Genomic DNA, 12148 nt, shown 5'->3' on the forward strand with positions numbered 1-12148 from the left:
TCCATAAACTGTCAAAAAAAGTGTCACGGTTTCACACATTCATCTTTCCTACAAAACAGAGTTTTGTAATCAAAACTCGCAACTGCCCTGTACAATAAGTTTCCAAGACCATAGTGTGTTCTTTACTATGATCACAATGCTTCATAAACTGTAGCTTAAAACTGAGACATAAAAGGTCAAATATCAGTCCAAACCTGGCCCACAGGACAGCAAGAGAAACAAGATGATCACAATTATTGTCACTCTTGGCAATTTTTGTTGATCTCCTAATGAGATATGTTAGGGCTTTAAAGCTGTGGAGAGCTAAACACTGGAAACAGAGCCTTGAGTAACTGCTAACATCTCTTAACAAAAACAAAAGAAAACGTTTGTAGTCTAATTGGGAACATGCAATGTTCTTTAAAAACCTGGCTTACTGGACTTAAGTAGAAAATGAATATGATAAAATGAGAAACTAGTTTACATTTCAAGTTTTTTTTTCTTCTTCTATTGCCACTATTAAAAGGTGGTAGCAGTTACTGAGGTCTACAATAGTTTGGCATCAACTATCAGGTGTTTAGTTTATTTTTTTCAGTTAAGAATTTCCTTTTGTTTTGTATGACTAACACTTAAAATAACCTGTGAATTGTTAACCTACATTAATTGTGAATTAACACTGATAAAATAATTTTCTGAACTTCAACCCTAAAAATTGCAAAAGGTGCCAATAATTCTGACCAGCATCACTTTCCAACTTGAATGACGTAAAAACCGATTAACGTTACAGATGATAAGGCAGCCAAACAACAGACACCGCTTAAAACTTTAAGACTGGACAGGAAAATTGAGGAACACGCATCTTGTTTTTGATCAAAGATATATCCAAGAGTTTGTGAGCTTGCAAGTATGTGGGATTGTCTGACTTCTTTTTTATAAAATATAAGTCACCCACACAATTATGATCTTATTCCTTGTGTGATGTTTTTAGTTACATCAGAATTGTGAGCTACCCAGCAGGACTTCACAATTCCAAGTTTGTTTCTGGTTTAAACAAACAAACCTTTTTCAAGGTCAACCTTCAAGGGAATGTGTGGGCAGTATAAACAAAACAAATCCAACAATGACAATATTCTGGATGTATTCACCTGCCAAGATACTTTGTCCATGCACTGCATGTAATTGCTACTACTTATTTTCAAATAGAGCCCTGAGGCCTATACAGTTGTGATGGATTGGCATTTACAAATTTCATTTAGAGAAAAAGGCATTTCACTCAGTAATCACTCAAATCCTAATCATTAATCTAAAAAAAAAAAAGGAAGAGAAAATATAACGAAAAAGTCAAAATCAACTTGTCATTTTAATATGTGAAACTGAAAATGATATATTTCTATATTTTGACTGTCATGGCAAAATACCTCTTAAATGGTAAAAGCAGGCTATATTTATATGGAAAGAAAATCAAGTATCAGAATAATTGTGATTGAAGGAAACAAAGTTGTGATATTGATATAAAAATCAGACAGTAAAAAAGAAAATATATACCATCCAGCAAAAGATCTTGATGCAAGAAAGAAAGAAGAAAAAAATTCCATTTCCAATAGAAGCAACACTCTGTCCACTGATAAATATATTCATGTCTTTATATTCCAAAAAAAAAAAGTAGGGGACTGACATATTGAAACATTGTTTTACAACAAGGACAAAACCATGACAATTTAGTCTCTGACAACCCAGATTCACAAAAAAGAAAACCAAACAAATCTGATGAAGCATTCTTTTGTCCCTCATACAAGACAGAAATATAGGGGTCATTGCACTTCTTGAAAGTCTAATAAATGTGATGGGCGTGACAACCCTTGTTATAGCCAGTGCAGCACCCTGATACATCTGCACCCCGTCTGATCTCCACTGAGAGAAAAACAAGAGCAGCAGGAATAAAACAAGCTTGTGCAAAAGTGCTTCCTGCATCCTCTAGGACTACCACCCAAACACCCAACATGTGGCTTCCTTCTCTGCAGGCAAAGACTTGATCTTGTTGTCTGTACTGGAAAGCAGTGCACACTGGCTACAGTACAGAAAATTCAGTGTAATCACTTGCGTATATATGTATTGTTGGGATGTGGACATTTGTTATTTAATTGATCAGGAAATTGTAAAACCCCCTCCTAAATGTTGTTCCGTCTTAGCTATTAAGTAGCCCACCTTCCATCTTTCCAAGTAACCCCTTACATTTCCTGCCAGCTTAGTATACATCCCTTCCGCTTAGGGAACACTAACCTGCATCAGTGCCATGGAACAATAACTTCATCCTCAGCCGGGATGAATAGAGCCATGAATCGGTTGCATGCTTATTGCTATAAAGACACTCGGAGAGGAAAAAGGCTAGCGATTGTTTTGCAAGTTATCGTGCAAGTAGTTTAATAAGATTTGCGCACATCTCAAAGAACTCAATGGTGTGGCTTCCTGGTCGAGGGATAGTTGGGGTGTCCCCCCCTGTTGAGTCGATGGATGAGGTCAACGATGAAGCTAAGGAGCCTTCTGCAGCCTTGGTGAGGGGCACAGTGCTAGACATAGCTGGAGCATCTGCACCGTCTACATCGTTCTTAATAGTGGAGCGGTAGTTGCCCACAGACCCAGAACGGAGAGGGGTAGCAGTTCCAGATTTTGTTTCCAACATATCATCTGAATAACAAAAAGACACAAAATGTATGCTACGACATGCAAAAATACCTTTAATTTCATTTCAAGTTCTATAACCAGGGTATATGCAAGTCTCAAAAACTCTTAAAATGCATTGTATTCCCTCAAAAACTGTGCTGTGCAAGGTATTAAAAAGTAATTGATTTACAAATGTCTTAAATACTCGCTTTCCTGCTGTAGACAATAACAATTGTTTTGTATGCGGTTGCAGTCGGTTAGGAAACATTATCAGCTTAAGCTTTGCATAAACCACAAACATGGGGCTGACTTTGCTATAGCATCATGAAGGCAACATGTTGTTGCATGCCCTTTATACAGCATGCCTATGCTACGCTAATTCAGCCCCCAACAACACTATTATCTCCTATTTGCCTTTGAGTTACCACTGCGTATTTACAAAGACTGTTGTGAAAACGCCCTCATACCCTGAGTCAATTATTTATGAAGTCTGCACAGACACAGTGTACTAGTGCACAGATACAGGAAGCTAAATTCAGGGCTTACCAGAATATCTTGTCAATTTTAACAGGTTATACACATACACACTGACAAAACTGTAAATGGTATGAGACTAGTTTAAATGATACAACGAACATGAGAGAACACAACCGATGGTTTTACTCTTGATATTTCAACCTTTTTTTTTTTTTTTTAACTCCAAGGCTTTGATTATTTTTGTAAACATGAAACGCGAGAGTAATCATACATTTCACATCTTAATAGAAACACAACAGTAGTTAAAACTTACCGTCTATGCTACGGAAGTCGAGGAGGTAGGTTCTACTGTCCACCTGGTAGAGTTGAAGGCTCATCTTGGTTTGCATCCCAGTAATCGGATTCTTCCTTTTCACACGTAGATAATAAGGATTCACAACCTGGAAGAGTTTACAATCAATCAATTTCTATCTGTCACATTAAATCGTACGAGGTATAACTCCAGCGTGAACTGTTATCCCATCAGCAACTTGATTCATCATAAAGCAGAATGTGACCGCCAGATTGACACACAGAAAAAGAGTTACGGGGTAAAATGGCCGGGATCTGATATGAAGGGTGAATCTCTTTAAAAGGTATTCTGATACCACTAACTGTTATTTATAGTTAAAGGTGTTCTAAGTAATGTCACACGTGTTTAAGGCTACATTTGTTGTCACATACAGCAAACATCTCCTCACAATCCGCGAGCTGCCTGTCCTCAGAACACACTGTAAAACAAACTTGGTCTCTGTAGACAGCCCTGGGTCGACAAACGGCAACAAATATAAACTGTGCCAACTTGCACCATGAAGCATACACGAATGTGTTCCAGCCAATAACCGACAAGAAGGATTTAGGGGTGTGGGGGTAGTGCGCGGAAGCACAGAAGGGAGGGGGCGGGATGAGGAGGAGGGAGGGGCGAGCTAGTCTCGTTTTGCAAAAAGTAACGTCACCCATTATCGCTTAGAGGACCTTTAAGCGATTTAACATAATCTCAACTTTAATTACTGTTTCAATGTGTGACGACAAACTCATTTTACTGATTTCAGTTACAACAAATTAAGAACCAAGTTAGGCTCTTCTTTTCCATACGCCCCTCTCAGAGTTTCTTCCTTACCTTCCATTCATAATCCAGCTGTTTCATGGCACGGCACACTTCAGACATGATGTCATTGGGTCTACTCTGACTCCGGATACCCAGGTGCCACTTGGCCCTTCTAACACCCTGGTGCTTGGACTTCTGGGGGTTCAATTCGTCCAATGTGTGGCGTGGCCTGGGAGGAGTCTCCGCCAAGAGGAAGGGTACACGCTCAGGGTGGGGCTTGACAATTCCAGCCACAGCTGCACCGGACGAGGTCAGGTGCTGGTCATCTAGAAAAGAGTCAGGAGGGCTGGACGCCAGGTAGAAATCCTTGGCTTCACTCATGATGCGACGATTGTCAATGATGAGATGGTAGGCGACAGCCAATGGATCTTGATGGTTGCGACTATATATGCAGGACAGGACCTCCTCCTCTGTGCACTCAAACTTCTCACATACCTCCTTGAGAGCCTCATCATCAATCATGTTGTTGCTGTACGATGGGTCCTCAGGGAACAAGTACTTTGGCAGGCCCTGTTTGAACCACTCATCCTCTCTGCGGGAGGAGAAATTATTTTTGTAGTAAAACATACCACAGACCATGAATGCAACACTGACAATAAAACTAACCTTACATACTATAATCTGAAATAGTTATAGCCACAGTTTGACATGGTAGTTAATCTCATCAGGCTCACCGGATCTCTTTGATTGTGGCTCTTTTCATTGGGTCCACCTGCAGCATGTGTTTAAGGAGGCTTATTACTGACGGGTTCAGATACTGAGGGGTAAAAAAGATCCCATCGCAGATCTTCTTAAAGAGTGTTGGCACGTGGTCGTCATCAAAGGGAAGCGTCCCACACAACAAGGCATACAGAATGACCCCACTGCTCCAGATATCTACCTCTGGACCAGCATATAACCTAACAGACAAGTAAAAAGAAGCAGTCCTATAATCATGAAAGCAACATTTTATTTTGTAGCAGTGGGAGAATGCATACGTTCTGTGTCAACTTCTAATGGTATCAACAACAAGAAAAAGACGTACCTTCCTGAGATGACCTCAGGAGCAGCATAGTTTGGAGAACCACAGCTTGTTCGCAGGAACTCTCCATCTGACATCATGTTTGATAATCCTGCACAGAATTTTACACTGTTATAATATGGTCAGTATCAGCTCCGATAGTAATAAGGCAAATTGGATTGATGCATCCCTACATATACTACCCATAGAAACATTGTTCCATAGCCTTATTAGTAGTCAAAAAGTCCACATGGTACATTCAATATAGATTAATAAACAAAGTCCTGTGCTATTGTGCCCACCATTTTAACATTAAACCAAAGTCACCTGTGAAGACCTGAGTTTAAGATTGAGACACACTTACCAAAGTCTGCAATCTTGGCATTCATGTGTGCATCAAGCAGCACATTTTCAGGCTTGAGGTCTCGGTGAACCACCATGTGTCTGTGGCAGTAGTCTACTGCTGAAATAATCTGCTGGAACAGCCGACGACTCTCCTTTTCATCCAACTGTCAAAGCAGCAATTATCCATTAGGTGTGATCTTCTCTGTGACTCAGTTAGCACATCACAGCTGACTGAGCAGCACTTCCTGTTGTGTTTGGATATCTTTTCCATCTGCCGTTTTTGGTTCACAGGTTGCTGTATCTGCACCAAAGGCTGGCTATAACACCAAGAAGTACATAATGCACTTTTGTGTCCTGGTCCCCTCACTGGTAATAAAATACACAATATCTGCTGCAAATGATAAACATTTGCTATACATGACAAGATGGCAAGAGTGAAAGAAAATGTGGGATATCATTAAAACAGGCTATAAGACATTTTCCAGTATGATAGTGTATTACCTTTCCATTTTTGCAGATGTAGTCGAATAACTCGCCTCCTGAGACATACTCCATCACCATGAAGATATCTGTAGGGGTGCTAATAACCTGATACCTGCAGACATCAGCACAAAGTTCAAATCATGTGGTGATAAACAATTTGTAGAACGCTGCTCAAATATAGACAGCCAAATATAGTGAGTTTATTTTTTAACAAAGAAAAAATAGGACTGCAATCAGTATGAACGACCAGACAGTTCACATTTTAGTTAGTGAGACTAGTCTTCAAACAATCAAGACTTAATGCTTCCAAGCAACAAAAGCATATTTGTTAACTACAAATACTACATTTCAATAAAGGATCAGTACTCAAAAGTATTGTAGGTAATATTTCAACAGCATTAGTTTAAACTTGATTGAGTGACTTAATGTTGTGTTATTGCAATTTCCAAATTGCAACATGGACTATTGCAATATCCAAATCGCAGGGTGGAGCAATATTTGCTAAAGGGAAAATACGTGTTAAAATACCATTCTAAAATAATAATGCAAAAATGATCCTCCAATTTTGTGAATGATACTGCAATATCAAAACTAATCGCATCTAGATCATTTCCTCACATCGTAAAGCCCTACTGCCTGCCCTTTCAGTATAAGGCTTGGTGAGAAATTCTTTCACCTCATAATGTACACTGGCAATCAGAATCTATTTACACTACACTGGCTGAGTGGCTACGCTTGCACATTAGCCACATTTCTCCTTGCAATTTTCATATTCAACATCAAGCAGAAGACTAAGAACTGAAATTTCTGTCAACAGCATTGTAACCCCTGCTGCTCTGAATCCACAAGTAAAAAAAAAATAGCCTACTAAAAACAGCTGCACAGTAATGACAAGGCGACAGTGTTAAATGAAATTAAATCCTCTTAAATCCAGCATCACAAAATTGACATGTGTCTAAAAGGTTAATGCAAAAATGATTAAGGTACAGTCCACAGGGGTTTCAGCACATGTACCAAATGTTGACTAACTGCCCATCTCGTGTCATATTGCTTCTCTTTCTCCAGAGTTTACATTCTACTGCATGCATGAAATGGAGTTGGTATTTCAGGCAATCAGCCACACCTCATGGTGCCTTTAATGACCCGGTAACTGTGGCCTTGGTTCATTGCTGCTTACAATTGCATATCAGGTATGAAGTACCTTTGCAATTTTCTAAATATATTTTTAAACCAGTGACTCTTTCAGCCATAGTGTACCTTTTTATATTAAAATGAAAGCTCAACAGAGAGCATAACCAATAAAGCAGCCAAGGACTGATGGGAGAAAAGACTGGGTCAGACAGATATTGTCCCACATGGATGTATTCTAAAACACACCATTAAAGCCTTAAAATAGCTCAGTGGGTGGTATTAATGTGGCGGCAGGGGGATTATGGAGCAGCGAGCAGGATGCAATCTAGGACTTACAGCTTAATTATGTGAGGATGCCTGAAAAGCTTGAGGTTCTGGATCTCCCTGCGAATCTTTCCCACCACATCTAAACTGCGGATCTTCTGCCTGTTCAAGATCTTCACGGCCACTTGGTGCTTGGTCAGCTCATGTTGGCCCACTGCAGGATGAAACAAAATTGAGAAAACATGAGTAAAACCAATTATAGTTTTGCTTTGCCACACCTTTCTCCACAGCCATGTGGAGGAAGGTCTGGATACACCACATTCCAAGGAAAAAACACAATCGTCTGCAAAATAGTCTCTTAATAAACTTGTTTTGGTGTTCATTTGCACCCTGCAAAAGAATACGTCTCATATTAAATTAAGTTAAGTGTTGACACAATACGGTGACATGAGTTATTTAAATTATATGGTTAAACATAATTTGCTCTTACCAATGAACCAGTCTCCAAAGGAATTGATGCCAATTGGTTTCAAAATGACCAGTAAGATAGTAAATTCCGTAAACGTATTCCTTGTAAATCTTTACAATCGTACACTGAAAGAACCAATCAGGCCTGTCTTATTTCACGATACAAATTTTCTTCAAAACTTGCCATTTTAGCATGTGGATTGCTAGCTTGAAGTTTGTGGTCGTTTCCCGTAGCAAAGGGATATGAGAGAATCGCGATTCAATTTAATTTTGACTTTTTTTTTCCAGTAGTGACGGCACTGCCACAATAAGAGCCACTAGATGGTAGGAGGGTACTTTACAACAACAGTGGGAGTATTCAGAGTTAACATATTTGCCCGTGAGTTTAACAAGGTGCACCTGAATACCCAATGAAGTCATGTCTGATCCCACAGGTACTAATGTTCGTTGTTTGTTTACATAACTCAGGGGAAGGCAAAATGTTCACACTCCAGTGACCTAAGTGAAGCAGAAATATTTCTGTTGATTCTCCATCATCTCTGAATCCACCAGTGGACATGTTGTCTGGAAAATGCAGCTGCAGGCTTCTGGTAAGCTTTGTCACATTACCCAGTGTGCCGGAGTTTTCTCTTGCACGACTAAAACAACTTTTGAACGAGCATATGTTTCACCAAAACAAGTTCCTTCCCTGGGCTCTTTTGCAGAGGCACCGCCCAAAACGATTGTGATTGTTTTAAAGAAATGCCAATAAACCAGAGAACATTTTTCTTCCATCCCGGAATGATGTGTGGACTAGCCAGACTCTGGCAATGCAAGACTAATATGTCTGTAACCACAACATGCAAGATAAAGAACTACTTACAAATTTACAACCCAAGTAGATAGTTTTTATCTCACAGACATGGTTTAGTCAATAGTCTTTGGCTTTTAAAGGAGATACCCAAGCTAAAAGACATAGGATATTCATCTTAAACCCCAAAAGTCTTCAGTTTAAATAAGTGATGTCACAAAGACTTCACATGAGGCGCAATATGAAACAGCACAAGTAGAAAAGTATGCAAACATATCAGAACAAATACCCAAACGGAGAAAAAACATCTGACTGTGGGAAGAGGGAAGCCTGGCTCTGCCCTCCTACGTACTTCTGCTCAATTTACATTTTCCTTCAGTACTCCTTCTAGGTTTGCCGTACATTCTTGGGTTTTCTCCGGCCAAATCTTAACTGCTTCAGCGAACAGAGGGAGTGGCTGAGAATGATGACGCTGATGATCGGTAAACTTCGGTGAGTTACGTACAATGACCCTTTTCATTTAAAATGTCCTTATTATCACTGTGGATTACCACGGTGTGGAAACCCTGTGTTAAATCCTTCCCAGCTCCATACAAGGCTCCTGAAGTTGCCGCACAGGCGCACTGTGCACAGTCAGAAGAAGGGGTCAGAATGTAGCAGCAGTTTTTTTTCCATTTATTTGGAGAGAAAGAGAGAGAGAGAGATCTATATGTCATCGGCTTGATAATATTGCTGTTGCTGTGTTTCTTATTGCATAGCTGACGAATGTGCAGATTGTTTAATATTACTTCCTTAATATTACACGTGTTGATATTCAGGTTGTGTTTGCTAGCAACGTGCAATCGCCAGTAAACAGACTAACCTGTGGAGTTTCACTATTAAAAGGTGTATTCTTACACTGTTCGCCCTGTTATGTATATATGTGTACTGAAATAGATGTGGCTTATTCTCAGTTTCTGTTTGTTAGCAATATGTTACATTTATGTTAATTATTACAGATAAATGAATGTAATTCTTAGAATTGTTTCTTGTTATATGCTGGTGGCTATTACATTTAGTTTTGGTAAATAAAGTTCATAGTAAGTTAAAAGCTTATTAATGTGAATTATTATTTGCTTATATTTCAGAACCACATCCAACTTCGCGTGTAACATCAAATACAACTTCATAGTTAACTTTCTGTTGTAAATAAATCTTCCTGGATCTCAAAGTCAGACATCTCTGGTTCTAGTTCTTACCGGACACCCTACAGCGAGCCAGTGTTTCAGTAGTCTGTTTTCAATAGTCGTTTACAAGCCTATTGTTTATATTTTTGTAACATAATAAAACACTGTTTGAAACTATTTCAGCTTGTGAAGGCCTATCAGTGCTTTCGGAACATATAGATCACACTCTTAAAAATACCATGACAATGTTGGTCACTATGACCTGAGGAGAAATTGTCATAACGTTACATCCCTAATCCAGAGTGGCTCTGGGCAGATCCAACAGTTTTAAACCTCAACTGAGTACCCGCCTTCAAGGAAGTTAACACTTATCACTGGAAAGTGTCCGGTCTCTGTAAGAATTAAATGTACCAGAGTCTGGTAGGACCAGGCTAGGAAGACGGCACAGCGAGTTAGTAAACAGCCGCTATTGATTTACCATTTGTGATTGTAGTAAACGATTAACCAAGGCTCCAATAATCAAGACCATAATCATAGAGCAACATACTGTGGTCGTCTTTCTTACAACAAAAAACTCAATGTAGAGAGATTACTCCCCTGGGAATTAACTGTAAAACAAAGCCTTTGATTGTTCTTTTTTGGAGGACCTTGTTGGTTCACTTAAATTGGGTGTATTAGGGCTGAATCATACAGGAGGGAGAGAAAATGCACTACATGGGGAAACAGAAAGCAGACTACAGAACAGATTTAGGCTTTCAACTATCACATCGGTTGATAATAGTCACATATGCGAGCAAAATGTGAGCAAATACAAGTTGTTTTTTTAATCCAAAAGATATTGGCCGTTGGTGCAAGCAAAGCTGTGTGTTGACATAATAATCGCGCCGCTCTCTGGACTGACAACACTGGGCATAGATTCGGGTTTGCCCTACTCCCTCCCTCCCTCCCTCCTCATCTAAAAGCATATAGCTAGCTAGGTCTCTTCATGACAAATGCAACTCATGAGGGCAGAGTTAAGACTAAAATATACTATTGAGCTGTATAGTTTTCTTATATCACGTTGAAAAATAGAGAAGATAAAACGACAGGAAATCGGGATAACTAAATGTTCTTCGTTAATATGTAACGTTACCCAACCAGCACGAACACCAGTCAAGAAGGTTTATTTCACGGTGTCTTACCAAGCGACTTGTGGCTCTGGCTACCGTTTGCTCGCAACGCAACTGTCGCTTACTGTATGTGTAACATTGAATGTAGCTACATTGATGCTAATGTCGCTAATACTTGCATTGTGTGGCTGTCAATGCAGCCACATCCCAAAAAACGTCATGCTTGTCAAAAACAAGTTGAGCAAGACAACAAGTGTGCTACCTTGGCATTGCGACAACTTAGCTCTTATAGCATGCTAAATTAGCAGCTAAGCTAAAAGCTCCAATTGCCATCATCTTTCAGTTTGCAGGATGCACAGACGTTATGGCAGTCGGACATACCTTTAACCTTTCCAAACGTCCCCACTCCGAGTGTGTCTCCGAGAATGTAATGTCCAATTTTAACTCTTCCTTCGTGTTTCTGTTTTTCCGTCGCCATCTTCCCGCAGTGGCCTTCCTGCGGGGATAGCTAGCAGCAAGCAGAGATGGACCGCTGTGTGTGCGTCTCTACTCGAGCGGCTGCTTCGCACGGACGGTGGGAGGCGCCTCTGCTCTTGCGCGATTCGTCAAAGCGTAGGCAACGTAGTATGTTGCCTTCAAATGCTCCCAGTAAATTCGACATCTGGGTGTGATTATCAACTTTACATGGATTTAACTTGTTTGTGCCTGGAAAATAAGTAGGTAGGCAAAATGGCCATTTTGAAATCAAGGTCAGAGTGAATAGTTTAGAAGATGTATATTAGACATACATGTGACAAGTAATGAGCAACGAAAGTAGGACAAAACTGTAACAGAATCTCAGTAGCAAACATGAACAAATGTAACAACATGTAACATTAATTATTTACAGAGAAAGATAAAAAGTGGCCCAAGCACTAATGGAACTGTGGATGAACTCGGCACTGTAGTGCCACATAAGGGCCTTTTTTTAATAGTCAGACCAACGTATAAATGACCTTTGTCTAATACACTGTTAACAAAATTAGATTATAACTGGAAAAAAACTTGTACATAAACTTCATGGGAATGTAATGCTTTGGTCACATAATGTGGCTCAATTAAAAAAAAAAAAACAGTGCCACTCCCAAG

General features: G+C 39.6%; 1 protein-coding gene and 1 long non-coding RNA gene across 3 annotated transcripts; one reads left to right on the top strand and one right to left on the bottom strand.

The window, feature by feature from the left end:
• Positions 1–59: 59 nt before the first annotated feature.
• Positions 60–8478, top strand: LOC117959885. The gene is made up of 3 exons (XR_004660016.1): positions 60–186; positions 3084–3086; positions 8467–8478. It is a non-coding gene; the product is annotated as an uncharacterized LOC117959885 (long non-coding RNA).
• Positions 485–11641, bottom strand: prkaa1 (protein kinase, AMP-activated, alpha 1 catalytic subunit). Of its 2 annotated transcripts, XM_034897243.1 has the most exons (9): positions 11402–11641; positions 7560–7701; positions 6111–6204; positions 5629–5773; positions 5289–5376; positions 4939–5163; positions 4277–4796; positions 3431–3557; positions 485–2664 (listed from the first exon to the last, which is right to left on the bottom strand). In XM_034897243.1, exons 1-9 carry the CDS (start codon positions 11496–11498, stop codon positions 2384–2386), a joined length of 1719 nt encoding a protein of 572 aa, XP_034753134.1. In that variant the 5' UTR covers positions 11499–11641; the 3' UTR covers positions 485–2383. The 2 variants fall into 2 exon arrangements, with proteins under 2 accessions (XP_034753134.1, XP_034753135.1); XM_034897244.1 differs by lacking the exons at positions 7560–7701; positions 11402–11641 and having other exon boundaries at positions 2384–2664; positions 5629–5926.
• Between the last annotated feature and the right edge of the window lie 507 nt (positions 11642–12148).

The sequence above is a fragment of the Etheostoma cragini genome, chromosome 16 (genome assembly GCF_013103735.1).
Source record: "Etheostoma cragini isolate CJK2018 chromosome 16, CSU_Ecrag_1.0, whole genome shotgun sequence".
NCBI lineage: Eukaryota > Metazoa > Chordata > Actinopteri > Perciformes > Percidae > Etheostoma > Etheostoma cragini.